The sequence below is a fragment of the Nilaparvata lugens genome, chromosome 11 (assembly GCF_014356525.2).
Source record: "Nilaparvata lugens isolate BPH chromosome 11, ASM1435652v1, whole genome shotgun sequence".
Lineage (NCBI taxonomy): Eukaryota > Metazoa > Arthropoda > Insecta > Hemiptera > Delphacidae > Nilaparvata > Nilaparvata lugens.
Genome location: NC_052514.1, coordinates 8,211,072 through 8,232,281, shown reverse-complemented (window position 1 = coordinate 8,232,281; position 21,210 = coordinate 8,211,072). Strand labels below are relative to the sequence as shown.

The 21,210-nt window shown below is 33.6% G+C and overlaps 1 protein-coding gene across 20 annotated transcripts in view; it reads right to left on the bottom strand.

The window, feature by feature from the left end:
• LOC111053579 (PDZ and LIM domain protein Zasp-like) overlaps positions 1 to 21,210 on the bottom strand; it is an 89,856-nt gene that overhangs the window by 10,489 nt on the left and 58,157 nt on the right. For 15 of the 20 annotated variants that reach the window (XR_005572455.1, XR_005572456.1, XM_039437557.1 and 12 more), the window contains 2 exons: positions 4,682 to 4,837; positions 2,722 to 2,775 (listed from right to left, as the gene is read on the bottom strand). Coding sequence is in view for 18 of the 20 variants with exons in the window: in XM_039437557.1 (XP_039293491.1) it covers positions 2,722 to 2,775; positions 4,682 to 4,837 (210 nt within the window). In the remaining 2 variants the exon portion in view is untranslated. The remainder of the gene's footprint in view (positions 1 to 2,721; positions 2,776 to 4,681; positions 4,838 to 21,210) is intronic. The other 5 variants (XM_039437559.1, XM_039437549.1, XM_039437553.1 and 2 more) reach the window with 1 other exon arrangement.

The following is a 21,210-nucleotide window of genomic DNA, read 5'->3' as shown; positions in this document are numbered from 1 at the left end:
TTTTCATTATTTGAGTTTATGATTCAATAATTAAATCATTTATAATAATATCATCTTATTGTCATTTGAAATAATAAAAAGTACAAACTCAACCTCCCACATAATTGAACATAATTTTTTAGGTTATTTAGACAAATCAGAATAAAACATAAAAATACTTGGACAATTTCCTGATATTCAGATTACCTCAGGTTTGGTAGAGCTATGACCTTCCACTTTTGCTTTCGGAAGTGCTTAATAAACAATTATTCTCATTTATATATATTGTTTATTTTTCTGTGTGGCGAAAAATAGCGTTCGCACCACGGGCAAAAATTTTTTTCCGGCTCTCAATCTTTTCTAGTCCTCGGCCTACGGCCTCGGACTTGAAAACCGATTTCGAGCCGGAAAAGTTCCATTTTCAGCCCTAGGTGCGAAATATACTATTTCTGTACAGTCATGGCTCAATTTAAACTTATTCTAATTCAAGTATAGATTCATCAAGTAGTTTCTTTGACACCTCAAGACTGGAGATAATTTGATTAAGCTACCTGAATTTATAATTGCGGTTTGCAATCTATAACTACCACCACTCATACACTAAACGTCAATGATTTTACATAATTGATTCCTAAAATTAGAAATAATGAGATGACCATTCAAAGTTTCGACTCAAGTTGATGGAATTTATAAATCACCCTGAAAAATGGGATCATTATTAATGCTCACATGACAGCTAATTAGAGTTTTTAATTGAACTAATTACTGGGAAGCGATTGACAACAGATAAGCGCCAAATTTTGAATGAAATCTGATATTAATGGGTTGTAGAAAATAGATGTATAGAACTGCTGTAAGCTACAGAATGAAGGAAATTGCTCTTGGATCACCGCCATGAGAGGGACGGAGAGAGAAAGAAAATAGAAAGAGAGAGGATGAGTGAGAGTAAGCCTACATCTTCCTTGCCAGCACCATACTTTTCATCACACTTTCTAAAATTATATCTGTGCAAACTGAAGCTGTTAAGATAGGTTGAATGTTTCAGAAACTTCGAACATAACATTTTTCACGAATTATCCAAAATTATAATGTTTTTAGTAAGAGTTCAATATTTTCAGAGGAAACATTGAAAAATTCTGAAAATTAATAAACTGTGAATTTTTTGAATGTGGCTGAATGTTTGAAAAACTTGAAACTCATGAAATGAGTAAACGCTATCATTATCATCATTTTAAACTGAATATTTGAGGGGAATATTCAATAGGCCATTATTTTAGTAAGATATAAGAACATATTTTAACCATTGAGTTGACGCTATTAAAAAATGAGATGACACAAATAAAAATGAGAAATGTAGTCCTTATTCAGTCTTTCATTGTAATGATGTACCTATATGACTTTTTACAAAGAATTCCATCTCATTGCATAAAATAACAAAAAATGATCATTCTTATTCACTATCAACTTTCCTACACGAGTCAATTATAGCACAATTAGAATCGAAAATCAATCAGTGAATATCAACTTTTTCATCTTTCAGGGAAGGGAAGAATCATTTTAAACTATGTCTCCTTATGCTCCTTGAAGCGAGGAATTCGAATCTGCAGATTGGTGAAATGAGCTACCGTTGAAGAGCATTGATCGATAAATTCATGAAGTTCGCTGTTAGTAAAATATAATATTTATGTTGCTCACAAATATTATTAATACAGTACGTTAGAACTGTTGTTGAACTTTCAAAATGGATACTTATTCGTTTCACTCTTTTCAGTCAGCAATAATTATTACTAAAACACTAAAATATTTGTGTCCTAAATCATAAATTCAATTCAATTTTTCATACATTTGATTTGTGAGGCCCGGTTGTACAACAGCCGGTTAAATTTTAACCGTGATTTTTTCCACGAGAAGCCATCTTTTCAAAAACGCCTTCTCTGATTGGTTCTCATGAAATTAATCACGGTTAAAATTTAACCGACTGTTGTGCAACCGGGCCTAACAAATCAAATGTATAGAAAATTGAATTGAATTTATGATTTAGGACACTAATATTTTTAAATACCGTTCATTTGGTTAACTCAACTCAGATCATGCTAAAAAAGTCAGTCATTTCATCACCACACACCACACAGCTTTCAAAATTAATAAAAATCTCATGAATAAAAGGTTTTAAAGCGAGATTCTGTCCATGGATTCTATTAGTATTTTCCAAATAGTGTAAATTATCATACTTGTATTTGTACTATCATACTTGTTTATTGTATTTATTTTTTGTTTTGAATATTTTTCACCAAACACCCAAAGCGATATGTTTTCATGGAAGTGGAGTGAAGTTTAACTCTTTTAGACTAACTTTAGACTCTTTTAGACTAACTCTTTTAGTTCTCTAACTTTTTATTATCTAGTTATCAACTCTTTTTGTTCTTTAGACTAACTCTTTCTTTTTAGAAGGTCTATTTGTTGATAACTCTCCTCAGTCAGTGAACGAAGGAATGTAATGATTAGAGAGGGAATTTATCATTGATAAGTTAGTATTCATGTCTGTATTCGATATGTATTCTTTTGTTTGTAATTCAGTAAATTTCCATCTGTACGAGAATCTGACTTGAATGTTGGAGATAAGAGTTACAGTGATTATTCTGTTAATATCAAAATATCACACACAAATCATGATTGGGGTAGTTGAATGGTCAAAAAAGTGTCCAAAAATCAGAAAATCTCTGAAAATCATTTTTTAAAGACCTGTTTAGCTGCTGCGTCCTCTCCAACCACTTTTTGGATTACTGAATCGGCCACCTGTATTTTTCAAAATTTTAAACTTCAATATTTCTTTCAAAAAAGTTTCCCTCTGCATAAATTTAATCCATTGATGAATTGGAATAGAAGAAGAACTCAAGTTTCAAAATATTTCAAGCTGGTTTTCAATGTTGATGAGAATCAGATTAAAATTTAAATGGAAATCCTGATTTGATTTGATCCTTTAGGATAGTACTAAAAGCTTTCTCACGCACTTATTTAATTGTTTAATCATATTTTGGAATGAGTACTGCGATTATTACTACGTATTACTGATGGATTACAATATTTTGAACCCAAAACTTAAACAAAAATCCGTTTTTAAACTACTTTTAACGACACTATAGTCTAATTTCTTTGAATATTAAGTATTAAAACAAGTACTCAACTACTGGTACTTATGGATTTAAAAATCAGAAAGCGCTCCACAAGTGAGTACTAGTTTTAATGACTAATATTCAAAGAAATTAGACTGTAGTGTCATAGATAATAGTTCAAAAACGGATTATTATTTGCAGTTGGTCATGGATGGTGAAATAGATGAGCATTGAACAAAAACTCGTCTAATATTTGAACTAAAACTTAAATAATTTTTAAACTAAGTTAAATCTAATAATTGAAGTGGAACTGAACTATAAAATCTACTGAGAGCTTGAGTCATACTAATTCTAATTACTAATTATTAAAAAAAATGCAATAATCGTTATTCTACTAAATTAGTGAGACTACGAATTAGAACTTATTTATCAAACTAAATTTATACTAATAATACTAGAACTAGACCAATAATATTGACATGAACTAATAATAACCTACGAAAACTAAACTGAAATAACTCTCTAAAAATGTATTATTATTTATTAAAATATTGTACAAAATACTATAATCATAATAATTATATTTATGACAATGGAGGGAAAAACTAGGCTGAGCCTGTACAATTTTTCTCCCACATTTTGATAAAAAGTTTATCACTTTTTGCTTTTAGAAAAAACGACTAGCTGTCAGATATTTTGCAATAAATGAATTAATCGCTCACTGGACAACGAGATCTTTCGGCAGTTCCGCCATCTTCTTGGTTGTTTGAAGGTGGCGGAACTGCCGAAAGATCTCGTTGTCCAGTGAGTGATTAATTCATTTATTGTAAAATATCTGACTGCTAGTCGTTTTTTCTAAAAGCAAAAAGGGATTTAATAATAAGCAGTTCGTGATGGAAAACAACATTGAAGAAAAAAAAGTTGATGTTGTTCAAAGTATTATTAGGTTAATTAATCACACATCCATTGCTTCGCCACTTAATTTTCGGTCCAGGAATAGTTATTTGAATATGTTGAAGGTTGACATAACCACGTAAAAAATAGAATAAATGAATGTACCAAAGAAAACAATAAATTTTCATTGTATTAAACAATGACTTGACCTGTATTAAAGGTGAAATCATTTTCACCTCAAATTGTCAGTCTTGGAAGCAATTATAATATTCACTAGCAGGTAACCCGTGCTCCGCAAGGATCTGTTTTAAATCTTGACAAACTGAAAACTTGATAGAGTAGAATCTTGAAGAGTTGCAAATAGGCCTATAACCATTCTGGGTTAATTAAGAATCTATATGCAAAATTTCAAGTTAATCAGTCCAGTACTTCAGACGTGATAATGTGTCAAACATAATTTTCCTATCCCATACGTGTAGAAGTCAGTTCTTTTCTTTATTATAGTATAGATCATTCATAAGGGATGCTTAAGTTTCAAGTGAATTTTACTATAGTTCTGAACTATTAATTGTGCTGAGCCTAGACTAATAAACAAACTTTAAAAGAGTAAACTATTTTTTCTATCAAGAACTGGACTAATACTATAACTAGGTCTGAACTAACATAATATTATTTTATGTGGGTTCCGAACTGACCTTCTGCTTCATGAGCACGTCGTGGGGCAGATAGAGTTGGTGGTGGGGGGAAGCCCTCATGGCTGGGTTGGGGTGGTGACGGAGGTAGGACTCTGTGGGGGGTGCGTCTTTTTTCACCTTGGCACCAGGCAGCACCAGGGGGGTTGTTCTGTATGGCTGCAAAAATAAACAAAATTAATATTTCTAACCTCAAAAATATTTAGCTTGTCATTCAAAGTGTAGCGTGAATGTAGTAAGAATAACAAAAATCAAATTGCATTCATACTATTCAAAATGATATTCTAAAAAAAATTTTGCTTCATCTTTAATCGAAGTACCCAAATATATTTTAGTACCGCAATAAAAAACCCAAATCTATCATGAACAAAAAATAGTATGCAAACATCATGTAAGTTGTACATAGAACTCAGAATATAGAGGTCCGATATCAGTAAGATACAGATATAATAAGCATCAGCTGATAAAGAGTGAAATGCGTGTGTTCGTGGCGCTTAAGTCTGTACGCAGCTTAATAGAAATGTCAAAAATCTGGTGTGGCGCACTCACACAACTTTCCTTGCCGTTATGAAAATTGATCACCTGACGCTACGGTTGTGTTCCCGCGCATCTCAAGTCTACTATTCAAAGATTAGAGCCAGCTGGTGACAGGGTAATAACGCTGGAGACACACGAGGTCTGCTATCTCGTCGTAGTGAATCATTTTAATAGAATCAACAGCGGTGGCCAATAGTTTGCAATTGGATAATCACATTTTCTCGATTTTCGTGTTTATTTTTAATTTTAGGTGAAAATGATATTGAACATTAATTGTAGAGATTCTCATGCTCAATCTATTCCACTCGAAATTTTTTGTTTAAATTGTATCTGGAGCTTGATAATTTAGAATCTGAAATCAAACTTTGCATAGATGGGGCGGAACTCCAGAAATTTTTACAGATATGGGACTTGTAGCAGTTGATAGAGCTTATCGATGACTATTTCAGGTATAACTTTAATCAAAATCGTTGGAGCCGTTTTCGAGAAAATCGCGAAAAACCCTGTTTTTGACAACATTTTCTCTTTTTTAGCCGCCATCTTGAATTGCATTTGATCGAAATTGTTCGTGTCGAATCCTTATATTGTAAGGACCTTAAGTTCCAAATTTCAAGTCATTCCGTTAATTGGAAGATGAGATATCGTGTACACAGACGCACATACACTCATACACACACACACACACACACACACACACACACACACACACACATACAGACCAATACCCAAAAACCACTTTTTTGGACTCAGGGGACCTTGAAACGTATAGAAATTTAGAAATTGGGGTACCTTAATTTTTTCGGAAAGCAATACTTTCCTTACCTATGGTAATAGGGCAAGGAAAGTAATGAAACGTATAGAAAACATGAAATTAGGGTACCTTAAATTTTTTTGGAAAGCAATACTTTCCTTACCTATGGTAATAGGGCAAGGAAAGTAAAAATGAAATTGAATTTATTCTCATTGAAAATAATTGTATTTTTGAAAATAATGTTGTTTGTACGTTAATCAAAGTAGTCTATAGTAGGTTAATAATAAACTCCATTCTCTTTGAAAAATCATGTATATAGGCCTAGTTTATAACACAGAGTATAAGTAATCCAGAGAATACAATAATGCACAAAGCATGGAAGTGAGAATCACAAGAATCCAGAACAAGGCTTGTTAATCGAAGCCTACTTACTTATAGTAACTTTCTGCTTTGTTATAAAGGTTGTCTGCTAAATATCCATATTGGATAACAACTTGATATAGTCAAAACTATTGGTTCATTAAGAGAATTTGAGATTCCAGTTTCGGTTGTTACACCATTATCAATCTCTAGTAAAGTGAAAATTTAAACATTGAGCAGCAGAATATTATATAGAGAGGGTAAAACTCCACGATTGGCCATTAGCTTTCGACCAATAACGACTGAGCTCTACTGCCATTGGCCGAGATTGACATGCCTCACTCAGTATGGTCAAACAATAAAGAGAAACTTAGTACGGTAGGCCAACTTACAATACCAAGTAGATAATATGAGAAAGAATGAAAGAATATACTACGAACAAAAACACGAAAATATAAAAGCTACATAAAAAAGGTGGAAAAATTGATATAAGAGGAGAAACCAGAAACTGAACTAGTCTTATCTATTGGAGTAACAGTAATCTTCACAGATAGATAAAATCAACATAATTGTTTGTTTTGTTCTAATCTATATTCTCACATTGTGATTTGGTGTAGAAAATTGAAATGGACATAACCTATGCATAATATTTGGACAATTTGAAACTAAATTGGGAAATTGAAAAAGTTTTGGGCAATAGCCTGTTTTTTCTTTTCTGATCATTGTATTGTTTGTGCTAACCTAATAAATAAATAACCATCAAACCTCCCAACAACCAGCAAGTGCATCCAAAATTGAATCGATTGGACAAACTTTTGTCAGAGCTTTCCCTTAAAATTTTCAGTGTTTTCGAACCTAATTAGAATTATTTCAAAGTAGTTACATGATTGCAAAGTAATCAGTAAAAATAGAGTTGGTTACATTATGATTTCAAGCTACAATTTTTCAAAATACCAGTTGAAAATGTTGAGTGTTGTTGATGTATTATGTGAATGGAAGCGACCGGATTACAGAGAGCCCAAAATAGATGCTATCTGGATGTCGACCAATAATTTTATAAAGGCAAACGAAACGTTATCAGTTGCTAAATAGCTGATGCGTGCATGGCGCCCTCTCTCTCTTTTTCACAATCACCCTCTGTTTCTCTCTCATGTCAACAACACAATCATCAAAAGTCTCAATTTAATAGAATATCAGAATCAGTTTCAATAAGTGAGTTTCAACTGAAATGATGATAGTAAATCTGGAGAATAGAATAGAATGACTGCTTTTTTGACCTAGGAGGGCGAAATTAGGGCGCAGTCGGCCCTCTCTTATACTTAGCCCTCTGCGACTGAGTGAGAATAGTCCCATTAAAACTCATGGGAATTATATTTTCACTGTACCGGTCACTCCTTCTGATTCTGATGTGAAGCAAACCGTCTTTCGTCACGCATTTGATAACAGCAATGTATCTCATGATAAAGTTTTAAACTTAAGTTTTTATTAGTTATTCTTTCCAAATTATTGCTTCGTTTCGGGTCAATTAGATAGGACCATCTAGGAAACTTCACTTCCTTAGTGGTTTGAGAGTTTATTTTGTGAATTTATGGTCTTTTCGATAACATTTTATTGGTGCAAATGCTAGTATAAATTGATAGTAGAAACTGGGATAGCATTAATTAATTGTGCCGTGAAACTCTGTTGGAGGGCGACAACCTATTGTTCGAACTTTCAATTCCAACATCGTATCTATACATCATCATTACCCGCCCAATTACAAGCACAAGTCTTAGACTTATACGAGCACCATCCTGCGCAATATGTTATTAATTTGAAATATCAAAGAATTCGCCTATCATGTACTGAATAGTCGGGTAGTAGCCTATTTCAAAACACAAGTCTCATACTTATACGAGCACCATCCTCCGAAATATTCTATTAGAAATTTCAAAGGATTCGCCTATAATGTATTGGACTAGTCGGGTAGCAGCCTATTTCCAAGCACAAGTCTCATACTTATACGAGCACCATCCTCCGCAATATGTTATTAATTTAAAATATCAAAGGATTCGCCTATAATGTATTGGACTAGTCGGGTAGTAGCCTATTTCAAAACACAAGTCTCATACTTATACGAGCACCATCCTCCGAAATATTTTATTAGAAATTTCAACGGATTCGCCTATAATGTATTGGACTAATCGGGTAGTAGCCTATTTCGAAGCACAAGTCTCATTCTTATAGGAGCACCATCCTCCGAAATATTCTATTAGAAATTTCAAAGGATTCGCCTATAATGTATTGGACTAGTCGGGTAGCAGCCTATTTCCAAGCACAAGTCTCATACTTATACAAGCATCATGCTCCGTAAAATGTTATTAATTTGAAATTTCAAAGGATTCGCCTATCATGTACAGAATAGTCGGGTAGTAGCCTATTTCCAAGCACAAGTCTCATACTTATACGAGCACCATCCTCCGCAATATGTTATTAATTTGAAATTTCAAAGGATTCGCCTATCATGTATTGGACTAGTCGGGTAGTAGCCTATTTCCAAGCACAAGTCTCATACTTTTACAAGCATCATCATCCTTAGAATGTTACATATTTGAAATTCGAGAAGATTTTCCTCTCATGTACTGGACTAGTAACCTTAAGGCTTTGAACTTCAGTATGTTCTGTGAATTTTCAAAGCGAATCCGATATCAAAACAAACTCTGAAAACCAGACATTTTTGACTGTTGTTTACAAATACCTGCTGAGCAGTTGCAAAATAATGAAGCAACTATCCGTGCAACAAACAGGATTTCTAATTTTTTGGCAAACCCTACTCTCCAAATATCAACTCTGCAGTGAAATGCACTCGCCTGCTGGCAGAATGACGTAGAAAACACAAAAAATAGCGTGCGTTTCGCCAAGCCGAACGTATTTTTATTCTGAAAATAATGACTGTATACTTCAAATGAAAATGTACAAAAATAGATCTGTCGGGTTTTGTGATGACGTCACTTGGTTACAAAGAAATCTAGTTCCCTTGATTTTGAAATTTGCCTGTATTCGATTTTATCACCGGAAAGTACTAAAACTGAAAGCCAAAACTCTCGGTCACTGGTTGAAGTGTTCAATGTCAGAAGGACGAAGAGTTTTAGTGTATTTGTAATTTGTTTTTTAGTTTAGATTGTGAGACTAATGTATCTTCAATTAATTTTCTTCTAATTCACTCAGAAATAGAAAAGATGTAATGAAATTAAACTCAATGCATCTACAAAAGTAACTAGCAAACTAGAACTGTTTTGATTTTCGTCTGAAGATGATGGTGCCTACATGGGATCTGGGGTCCTAGGCTTGTGCTTATACCGTGATGACAGAAATTATAATGGGAGATTGACTGACCATCTGCCCTACATTAATTTTAGATGGGTTAGAAGCCACGGGAAAGCGATTTTCAAGTTCATGTTTATTTGAAGAGATACATGGTAACAATAATACATGGGCTAAGAAAGGAAGAAATGATGGAGAAAATAGAAATGAAATAAGAATATTAAAATAAATTACATTCAGAGAAAGTAAGGGTAACGTAACCGCTCGAAAGTTCGAGTGTTCACGTCGAATACTGAGTAAAATAATTGTCAAAACAAGAACTGATCACTATTCGCAATAATATTATTCCTCATTGACAATATTTGATCATTGGTTAAAACTAATGACTCCATAGATCAACTGTACTTCCACAATACGAGAACGAGATAAAGTTTTCAAACGATTGAATAAAACTGAATGAATAAAATTCATAGTGGATCAGACAGCATTTATTCTGTAAACTGCAATACAATATAGAACGTGCTTGATACTTGGGAATAATAATAATTATTATTTTTGAAAAAATGCTGATGGATATTGTACATACTATTTGCTACAATTCAAGGGCCAGTCTCAAGGTTTGACGAGGGCATTGAACGATGTACGTGAGCCCTGACTTTCCTTATTCCTTACTATAAATTGCGGTTCCGCATTCCAGGTGTTTCAGTTGAATCAAATATGGATTGAAAAGCTCTCTAAGGTCTACGTTTTCTCGATTTCAATGTAAACTACAGATGAATCCGAGAGAATGAAAGACTCGAGAAGAAAAGAGAAGTGAAAGACTCTATACTTGATCAACAGATCAAGTTCGGAGCTTCTTTAAGAGTTCCAAGCTACCAAGTATTGAGGCAAATAAACTTTCACTTGGCGATGGAATTATGAATTTGAATCGGGAATAGCATAGCTGATAAATTGAATACATAATATATCAATATCAGTAAATAACAAACATGAGATATAATCTACTTTGTGAAAGTTAAGGACTGAAAATTTTGTGAATTTTGTGAATCTTATCTAAATTTGGGAGAGGAATAGCACAAGGTTACCTTATTTTTTCTCTCTCTATCATTTTAATGATGTAGTTATTGTATGAATCAATAAAGAATACTTTTGTTCAAAGCTTACTGCACTTCAAGAATAATACAATATGGTAACACTACAATAATAATACTTTTTATAAGGCTCGTATAAACAGTACTACTACAAATTAGTCAAACTTGTATGAACCAATAAAGAATCAATAACCGATAACTTTTGAAAAATCTCTGATACTTTGAAGATTCAACTATAGAAATCTTATGATAAAGCATTAATTTAACCGCATACTTTATTTGGTGAACATGACCTTTTCTGATTCAGATTTTGAAAATTTCATCATTATTCGGAATATTATAATTCACATTCATCTACCTCAGACTTCATTGAAAAACATTAAAATTTGTCATTAGAATATTATTTAGTTTTGACCAGCAGTATAAGCTCTGAAATAATTACAAAGAGTTGACAAAGTCATCGGTCAAATTCATTGTGTTTATGTGAGTATTATCAGAAGAATAAATGAAAATATTTTTATTTACCTGTTAAAAGCGGATTTTCCAATCATAAAAAGGTTACTTTAAAACTAGATAAGCGCAAAACTTTCAAAAATCATTCACACTCAGATCGTTGAACTTTATACATTAGCGAGGAAATATTTCCGAAAAACTTTTACTGTAGGCTACGGTCCTAAAATTCACTAACTATTTACAAATAACACTCAGGTAATATTAAACTTCACATTTTCAAAACATATTACTTAAATAAATTAAATTGTACATATTTACATTAATAAACCAACCCCCCGAAATTTCGTTCACATCGTAAAATATTATTTCAAACACAAAATCTAAGAACTTTAACTCCTACAAGAGACCGTTTCCCTGAGCTTCCCAATTGCAAATGACAGTCGTGCTTCATAAGTTCATAAAACTGAGGATTTTGCACTTTTCGCCACATACAGGTCGAGACTTGACTGGAGGGAGAAAAGAGAGAAAGGGGGAACTGCAAGGATAAGCTATAGCCTGGGAATTTACTTATCAGTAAATTGTACTTCATTCGATGCTTCAAGCTCAGCTTTATTGAAAACTGCAATATCAGACAATGTCTCGACTGAGTGTCGCCATGTAAAAGATAATACATAAATGAAAATGATATGATGATCAAATAGACGTGATCTATTTTATGAATCAACAGTATGAGCACGAAGGTATCTATGCTTTGACGATGAAACCTATGTTATCAAAGTTTTCCCATACAATCGCGTGTGATAAATACTTGAAACAGACTCAATTCATTCAATATTTTATTTCATTACTGGATTGTAATAATGCTGATGTACTCCAAATTGAAGTCGGGAATTTATTTTCACATTCAAGGATTCAAGTAATTAGTTTTTCCAATCTTTAAAACTGGCAACTTTAATATACTTTTTGATAGCCACTATAGTGAGGTCCACGTTATAATGGCAGTGGAGAAAGATAGGAGAACATCGTTGCCGATTCTCTGCCTTGCTACTGTCTTCTTATACTGGTATATTTGATACATTTTTCATTTTTGTTAAAAATGATTAATTATATTTTTTCCTCAAGAAAATGTATTTATCAATGATTAAATGATGAATTTTTATGATGAGATTGAATATTTTGTTAATTAATTATATTTCTACATTCTTGGAAAACGATCTGGTAACGTTGCGGAGATAGAAAAGAATAGAGCTATTCTGCTTTGTCGAATGATGGACAAGGATAGCAACACCAATGCTTATCAAATTGCCATTATAACGTGGACCTCACTATAGAATCATCAAATAGGAAGCTTCAAGATTTAATATACACATTCTCTTTAAGAATTGTATAACATTATATTCATTAAAAAGTCATTGACTTTGTCAAAAAATCGTTGTCAAATATAAAGTACATTATTCATGAATTTTGAATCTGGCTAACTCAAAATGAACAAAATTGTTTCGCATTAATACATTTCGGTTGAATTTTCCAAGTCGGTACCGTATTTGCTGAACCATATCTGAAAGATGTTCACTTGTAGGCTACTCAACTGCATTGTTTGAAGTTAAGAATGAATGGGAGGAAGAAAATTCATTGCAAGGTCACCAAAGTCAACTTCGTTTTCAAAATTCAATGTCAAGTTAACGGAAGTTGAAACAATTCGGCCAAGAATTGACATTTATTTTCCCACTTTCTACTTGCCGCCAAATATCTTAGTGTGCTATTATTATTCTATTAGTGCTTCTACCTGCGAGATCGAATTTAAGTTATGTATCGAATTCAAATTGTGTTTCAAGCCAAATAGCTTACTGCTTTTATATTCTACTTGAGAAGAAATTTAAGTGAATTTGAAATCCCATCTCGATCTTTCTCTGCAACTCATTCATCATTATTCAGTGAAAGTTTGGGCAATGAAACGCCTAATGGAAATTATCGTTTACCGATTGAATACTGGAAAATACAATTTTTTATCATATACTGATAAACTATGTACTCCATATAAGTTGAAAATTTTTTCGGAAACAGAACAATAGAAAAGAAATGGGTCAGAATAAACTGCCGGCCGGGTTGAACTAGTGGTAACGAGCATTACAAATTAAAAACTTTGGTTTAGGTCTGATAGCACCGCCTGGTTCGTGGGTTCGATTCCCGCCGATAGCTTGTACGTTTCATTATCCCATCAATCCATCATCGCACTTTCTATTACCCACGCACAAGGAGAAAGGTCATGTGGACATCATCCGCGATAATTAATTAATTAGAAATGAGGCGCACTCCTTTAGCTCAAATATTGACAATCATTTATTGAGAAATTATGGCATTTTCCACAAACTGGAAAACGTTTTGCACTAAAGAGCTAAAACATAAAATTTCACATAGTAATTGGGGTGATACCGTATCTAATAGTCTCAGAATTTGGTAGAGAGTTAGTGGGAAGGATACTTCGAATATTCTTTCCGAAGAATGGACATTGATATGTCCAAAGCTCCGCCAATTTATGTACATGCATAACAATATTATCGTTAGTTATTACAAATTGCTTTTTTTCATATCATATACAGCTCAATAATTATTTTCTTAATTTATATCTTGTAAATTCATCAATAATTTTGCTGTATTGTAAGCTATTGTATATAAGTGTATAAGCCAGTATACATTGTAATCTACATAAATAAAGTACTCAATCAATCAATCAATAATACTAATTTAGGAAACTTCAGTCCAGTGAGATGAACATGTTTAAAAATAAAACTATTGAATAGGAGAATTTGATTGATAAGAACTGAGAAATAATTAATAGCTGAGTTGATAAATAATAGTAAAATTAATAGTCTACAAAATACATCAATATACATAGATTAATGGAGCTTGATGAAGATAACAACAAAACAACTCAAGAATAGGCGAGACTTTCGTAACTCATAACTTTTCTGGCTACCCTTCTGAAAAACAGTGACGAAAGAAGCTGCTAAGTTGGGGAGATGATCTAGAAAACTGGAGCATGTCTGTGAGTGAGTGAGAGAGAAAGAGTGTGTGTGAGAGAGAGAGTGTTGTGAGGTTCAGCTGAGTTTCAAATTCGACCTTGAGCTATTTGCAGTATTCCATCACACACATAAGAGTGAAAGAGTGAACCACTAATGAAATGGAGATATAGATTGAGAAGGAGCAAATATAGAAACTTAGAAGCAATGCATGAAGTTAGAATGAACTGAAAACATAGGCTAGAATTAGAAAACAGATTTTATAGCGGATGGATGTGAGATTGGAGCTGAACACTTGAAATTTCTATAGTGAGATTCACTTTACACTGTCAGTATTCCTTATGAATATTATCATTGCTTCCCATTCAATCAACACTGCCAGAGTGAATGGATGTAAACAGCAGGAGTTAAGCGACGTTAATGTGGAGCCTAAAAACAGAAGCAGATTTGCTAATAAACAAACTGGCTGTTTTGTAAAAATGGACAGAAAGAATGTAAATAAGTAGGGTATTGTAGGTAGAATGCGATGGGTAGGGTAGGTTAAATGGTAGGGTAAATAAAATGGACAGAAAGAATGTAAATAAGTAGGGTATTGTAGGTAAAATGCGATGGGTAGGGTAGGTAAAAAATGGTAGGTTAAATGGTAGGGTAGGTAAAATGGACAGAAAGAATGTAAATAAGTAGGGTATTAGTGGAGATTTGCTGAGAACCCTAGCTGGTAATTGGTATTTGAAGAACGTGAATTTTCCCCCAAATTACACCTTTATCAGTCGTAATTACATCAACATAACATCGTTCATGAATTTTCTTCATGTTTGCGAAATTTCATAGTTCGATTTTACTATGCGATTGGAACAATTCTAGGCTGAGCGATTGAATTGATGAGTGTAATGAAATAAAAACACAAATGTATTGTCAAATTCTACCGTTTTATTTTATTATGGAACGGTTCTACAACATTGACAGGGACTTAGTCGAATATTTGATGAGTGTAGTCAATCACTAGATATGTGACGGGCCTATAGTATTCTCCTTGAATGGGTGACCACTCAGTTGTCAGCAGCTACAACTTTATGTTAAGCCTATGAGCTTCCAATATCACAATCAATGTTTTGAGACTTGCACAATGAAAACTTCAATCATCATCTTCTCAGCTTAAATAAGTTACACAATCATATTTTCATTCTCTTTATAAATTCTCCAGAATAAATTAATCTGAACTTGAATTCTGTCTCTCATAACCAACGAACAACTGAAGTTTCTCTAAAGTTGCGTACAGATTTACGCGCCGCGAACATGAGCAATTCACTTTTAATCAGCTGACTATATCTGTATTTTTACAGAAACGGTAAGATACAGATATAAAAAGCTTGGCATCAGCTGATTGAAAGTGAATTGCTCATGTTCGCGGCGCGTGTATATCTGTACGCACCTTAATAGCAACATCATATCCTTACAAGAGATATCTTTACGCACCTTAAGAGCAACATCATATCCTTACAAGAAATTCATTAATCTTGTAATAGTGAATAAATTAGATCAATTTCAGATAGCGTAATTACTCGTATCAAATTGTTAATGTGGGGGATTGTTCGGCACAAGCTTGACGATTGCATGAGTTGCAAGCTTAGTTTTCTCTCCAGTATTCAATCAATCAACAATCCTTTATTCTCATAAAACACAAAGTGTTGTCACAAACGCTATATTGTAATGCTTGTTGAAATGGAGTACTACTTGATAGCATACTAGTGTGAAAATAATACTTAACTAGTTAATCCTTCACTTACTAGTAGTTCAGAGAACAGTAGAATTCGCTACATTCACTACTGACTATAAATGCAATAGGATCGGTGGAGGACGCTGAGAAATAGAAGTTCTTTACATTTTTGAGCTAGGATGCACGGTTAAAGAGATAAGAGTCTGAAACTTGGAATGTGGGTCTTGGTGGGGAGAAATGATTGGATTATGAAAAATTGTCAACATGTGATGTATGAAATAAGACCGCCTTGGAGCGCTGGAAAATAAAAGTGTCCTACACTATTGAGCTAGGATGCACGGGTAAAGAGATAAGAGTATGAAACTTGAAATTTGGGACTTTTGGAGAGGGGGGGGGGAATTATCGAATTCTAAATTTTTTAAATTTTGAACATGTGATATATGAAATAAGACCACCTTGGAGCGCTGAAGAATAAAGGTCTTCTACACTTTCCAGCTCGGAAGTACGGTTGAAAAGATAAAAAACCTAAAACTTGCATTGTGACTTTAAAAAAAAAATCGAATTCCAAAAATTAGAAAATTTTCAACATGTAATAAATTAAATAATACCGCTTTGAAGCGCTGAGAAGAATGAGCCCAATTTGATCTTGATCTGATAAAGTAGGTATAGAAAAGTTAGGTTGATTTTTAGGGTAAAATTTCCGAATAAAGGGCCGCCATCTTGAAACGGGGATGAATTTAAACAAATTTAAATACATACGTTTCTGCGCCTAGTTTCAAAGTACTTGTATATCAAATTTTATCCAAATCGGACCATAACTGCGGTACAAACAAACAAACAGACAAACGCCGATTGACTTGAAACATAGAATTCGCTTCGCTCATTCAATTAATTTTCCAAATTCAACATTTATCCACTGAATAGTATCTGTCTCTGATTCAATATTGAACGAGATACTCGGTCAGTTCCTATCTCAAATTCAACTATCAAATTCTCTCTTCAAATTCAACTCTCCACCATTCATACGTGTTCAGCTACAAAGTTTCCAATCCAGCCACTTCCCCCATTTACACTAATCTTGCTTTTCGATCTGATACTTGAAGTGGCCCATCGACTTCGGCCTTGAGCAGTTGAAACATTTCAAGAGGTAGACAGTAATGACCCGACCTGCCCACTCACCATCTCAGGCTGCCAAAATCCACACCGACTTAACGAGATCGGCGCTCACCTAAGAGCTCAGTAATTACTTCTATTTTCATTGCCAAGGGCTAGCTAAAAACCAAAGATACGAGTTTTAAATCAATCAGTTGGTAGGACTGATACACAAATTGTAGGAGTCTGTCGAAAATTGTTTGATAAAATTGAAAGGGGCCTTGGATGTACAAAAACGAAATGGCTGTTGAAAAAAGAATTATTTTTTCGTCAGCATACATCAACATCGTTGAAGTTTAAGTTTTCCAAATCTTAAGGTGCGAACGCGATCATGAGCAATTCACTTTTAATCAGCTGATTCTGTATTTTTACAGAAACGGTAAGATATAGATAAAAGCTTGGCATCAGCTGATTAAAAGTGAATTGCTCATGTTCGCGGTGCGTAAATCTGTACGCACGTATGAAACTTCAACTCAATACAAAACCTATAATCTTGGGTGCATATAGGAATAGAGAAGTAATAATATTGGGTAATAAGTCGAGGTAGAACATACGAAAAGATCTCTCTGCCAATTCAAGCCATTAGAATCTATTTAAACAGTATAAAAGCGAAATGGCACTCACTCACTGACTGACTGACTCACTCACTCACTCACTCGCAGAACTAAAAATCTACCCGACCAAAAACGTTCAAATTTGGTAGGTATGTTCAGTTGGCGCTTTAGAGGCGCACTAAGAAATCTTTTAGCAATATTTTAACTCTAAGGGTGGTTTTTAAGGGTTGAAAGTTCGTCTTTCAGCATGCATATTCTTCTTATTCTCTTAATTCTCGCTTCGCTCGCCATATCCGTTTAATAAAGGCAGCGATTCAATTCAATTGAAAAATGTCCATACCATATGTTAATATAGACTAGAACTTTATTCTAGAGAGCCTCTTCGAAACAGTTGTTAACTGGTAACTAAATTAATAATTTTGTTAGATTGGCATCAAGTTGAAGATTGAAATGCATTTATCGCGGAAAAATTGATTGGGCACTGCTACTTCAATCAGAGCTATTCCTGGGAATATTATATTACTAGCAGTCAGGCTCGCTTCGCTCGCCATATCCGTTTAGCCAGACGTATAGTCTGGACACCCGACTGGATCGTCCTATATAACATATGATAAAAATGCTCAAATGAAAAATGCAGGCGAGCGAAGCGAGCCTGCTGATCTCATTCTTGGACGACCCAGTCGGGGGTCCAGGGGGCGGAGCCCCCTGGCTAGACGGATATGGCGAGCGAAGCGAGCTTGACGGCTAGTACCAAATAAACTAATAGAGTAGCCTACATGAAATTTTCATCACGTTTTTAGGAATAGGCCTAATTGAAGTATAGAATCGAGAATAATATTGGAGTTCGTTTGCTTTTCCTCTCCTAATCAGACTAATCACTCGAAACTTAATTATACGTAGTACACGTGCTAATGAATGAATAAATTGAAGAAGTGATTTTTCTGCTAATCCTGATATGTGAATGAACTTAAGATTTGTGCAGGGTAATGAAAGCAATGATCGTACGATATGAATGGACCTGAAAAGTGAATTCTAAACAACCAAGAAGTGATCACAACTACCATTCTACTATTGTCAGTGGTGCTGGCATCAATAATCCAAATTTGAATCACCCTTCTAAGCGGATTACGGAAATCATGTCACTTAGCAAATCTGAGTGATTATATTACGGCTCTGAAGTCTTAGTTCTGGCTTAATCAATTCAATTCAAAAATTAATTTATTTCAAGATTTTAAAACTTAATAATTTCTTCAAAAGCTTGAAATGATAGTCCTCTTTCCTAAGCATCTCAAATATGAAATAAATTGACATATTCAATTAAATGAAAAATTGAAATCTACTCGTTTTATCATCATCTTGTTGCTGTAGTGTGTATTATAAGCCTCTTTATTATTAACGTATTAAGCCTCTGTTCTTTTTTAATCTTGAGTTTCCGTTAATATTCATCTCTGAAATTAGAATAAAATAGCGTAATACTGGAGTGCTTGAAAGCTTCAAAGAATGAAATTTATTACTCTTCAGCCATGTGTTCTATTTTATCATTGACTGAGGATTTTTCGAATCCTGTTTTGAATTTATTTTTATCTAGGTCGTACACGTGTTTTAGTTTTAGTTACAAAAAAAATTGCGCAAAAATTATGTGGAGCAGCGTCCTTCAATTTTGAGGCAACTAATCTTAGAAGACAACAACTGAATGAACCATTTTTCCAAACAATTCATTCAAATTGAAGTTCCAAAGCCTTTTTCTAAGAGTCAAATTATTTGTGCAGCGGATTTTCATTTCACGGTGCTTCAGTTTCCATTTAAATCTCAAACAAATTGAATACATTTTTTTCTTACGATTCAAACTCATTTAAGATGCATGAATTCCTCATCTTTTGAAAGATCCCAGAAATTGATAAATACAGTAAATCTTTATGGTGTCGGTGTCAGAGATACATTTGTCATAAAAATTAATATTGATGTTTGCATGTTTAGTTGGGTTCATCATATCATTGAAGTACTGAACACTCCATTCCAGATATTCCCATTACTCTCATACGTACAATTATTGGATTCTATTCTCAAAAATTCAGATTAACAAACTCTCTAAGAAAATACTTTACAAGAAATAATGCACAATACTCTCATATGAGAGAGACTGTCATTGTAAAACGATAATATTTATTTCTTATCCTTTCAAACCCATTTGAGAAAAATCATAGATGTATATTAATCAAATATTATGATTATCTAACAAGAAAAGAGTATATTGCATAATGGATTATTTATCATAATTGTATGTTGCTCTATTGTCAAAAATGACTTCCACATTCGATTGGCTTTGATTCTCAACAAGTAGGCTTGGCTTTAACGTTGAGTCCGCCCTCAATCAATAGCAGGCTTCCTATGTAGCCACAGCAATGCTCCCATTGGCTTACAACGACCAATCAGAGACTCACATACTCTCCATTCACAAGCCACTGGATAGGGGTGCTATGATTCTGAATTTCGTGATCTATTATTCTATTGAGGCAAAGGTTCTATTAGGTTTGTTTGCTAAGGGATTAACATATTTACAATAAAATTTTCAACTTGTTCATACTTTTTATGATATCTTGTGATTTTTATAATTGAGAGTGATACTTTTCTTGTTGTTATAGAGGTGATATTGTGATAGATATCGTAACTTTATCCGAATTTATTGTAGTCTCATGCTACTTCAAGTAGTTATTCTCAAGCTCTATGATTCAATTATACTCTTCTCATCAATCTCTTTGGAAAATTGATTTATACATAAGAAAAACTAGTGTAATGCTACTCAATTCACATGATTCAAATAAACATTTCTACCCCATTATAAATACCTTCCAAACAAATTATCATTTTTTGATTTCTGGGTCTATACCAAACAATTATATGATTTAAGATCCGTAAGAAGGGAATGAATAACATGGTCATGTTATGTAGAAATACTTGAAACTGATAAAAAACACAGTACAATGAAAACTAAAAGACAATTATTAAATCAAGTAGATCTTTATTAAAATCTGGTTTCGATTTTTATGATTACAATCAACCTCAGTATGGTATAGGAATTTTTGCGATTTAGGAAAGTGTGTTTTAAACAATAATAATTATTATTATCAAGTGTTTATAAATGCTAATATGTTTTGTAAAGTCTTGTAAAAATTACACGACCCGTCCTATTTTTAGCAGAGATTGTTGTGAAGTGGGCTTATGTGTTTGGAACGTGTGATAGGCTGAAGTTTGGCACCTCTCAGTGATAAGCGAGTGCTGTTCTGGACTTGGCATCCAAACTGACTTGAAGACTGGAAGATTTCCACTAATATGTCTGTTGAGGTTGAGATCCCATCCTTCCCCCCACCGCTCCCACATGAGCAGTGGCAAAACTCACACACACAATCCAGTCTGTGTTGTGCCCTGAGTGGAAAAGAGAAAACAAACTTCTCTTTAAAAAACACTCTCTCTCTTCAACTTTTCTATAATCCTTTTCTCTACTCCACCTTTTTCTCATTTTCCTATTCTTTCTTATTCGTGATCACTCTCTCTCCTTTTCTCCTTCTCACCCTACTGACCTACCCACTTCACTTT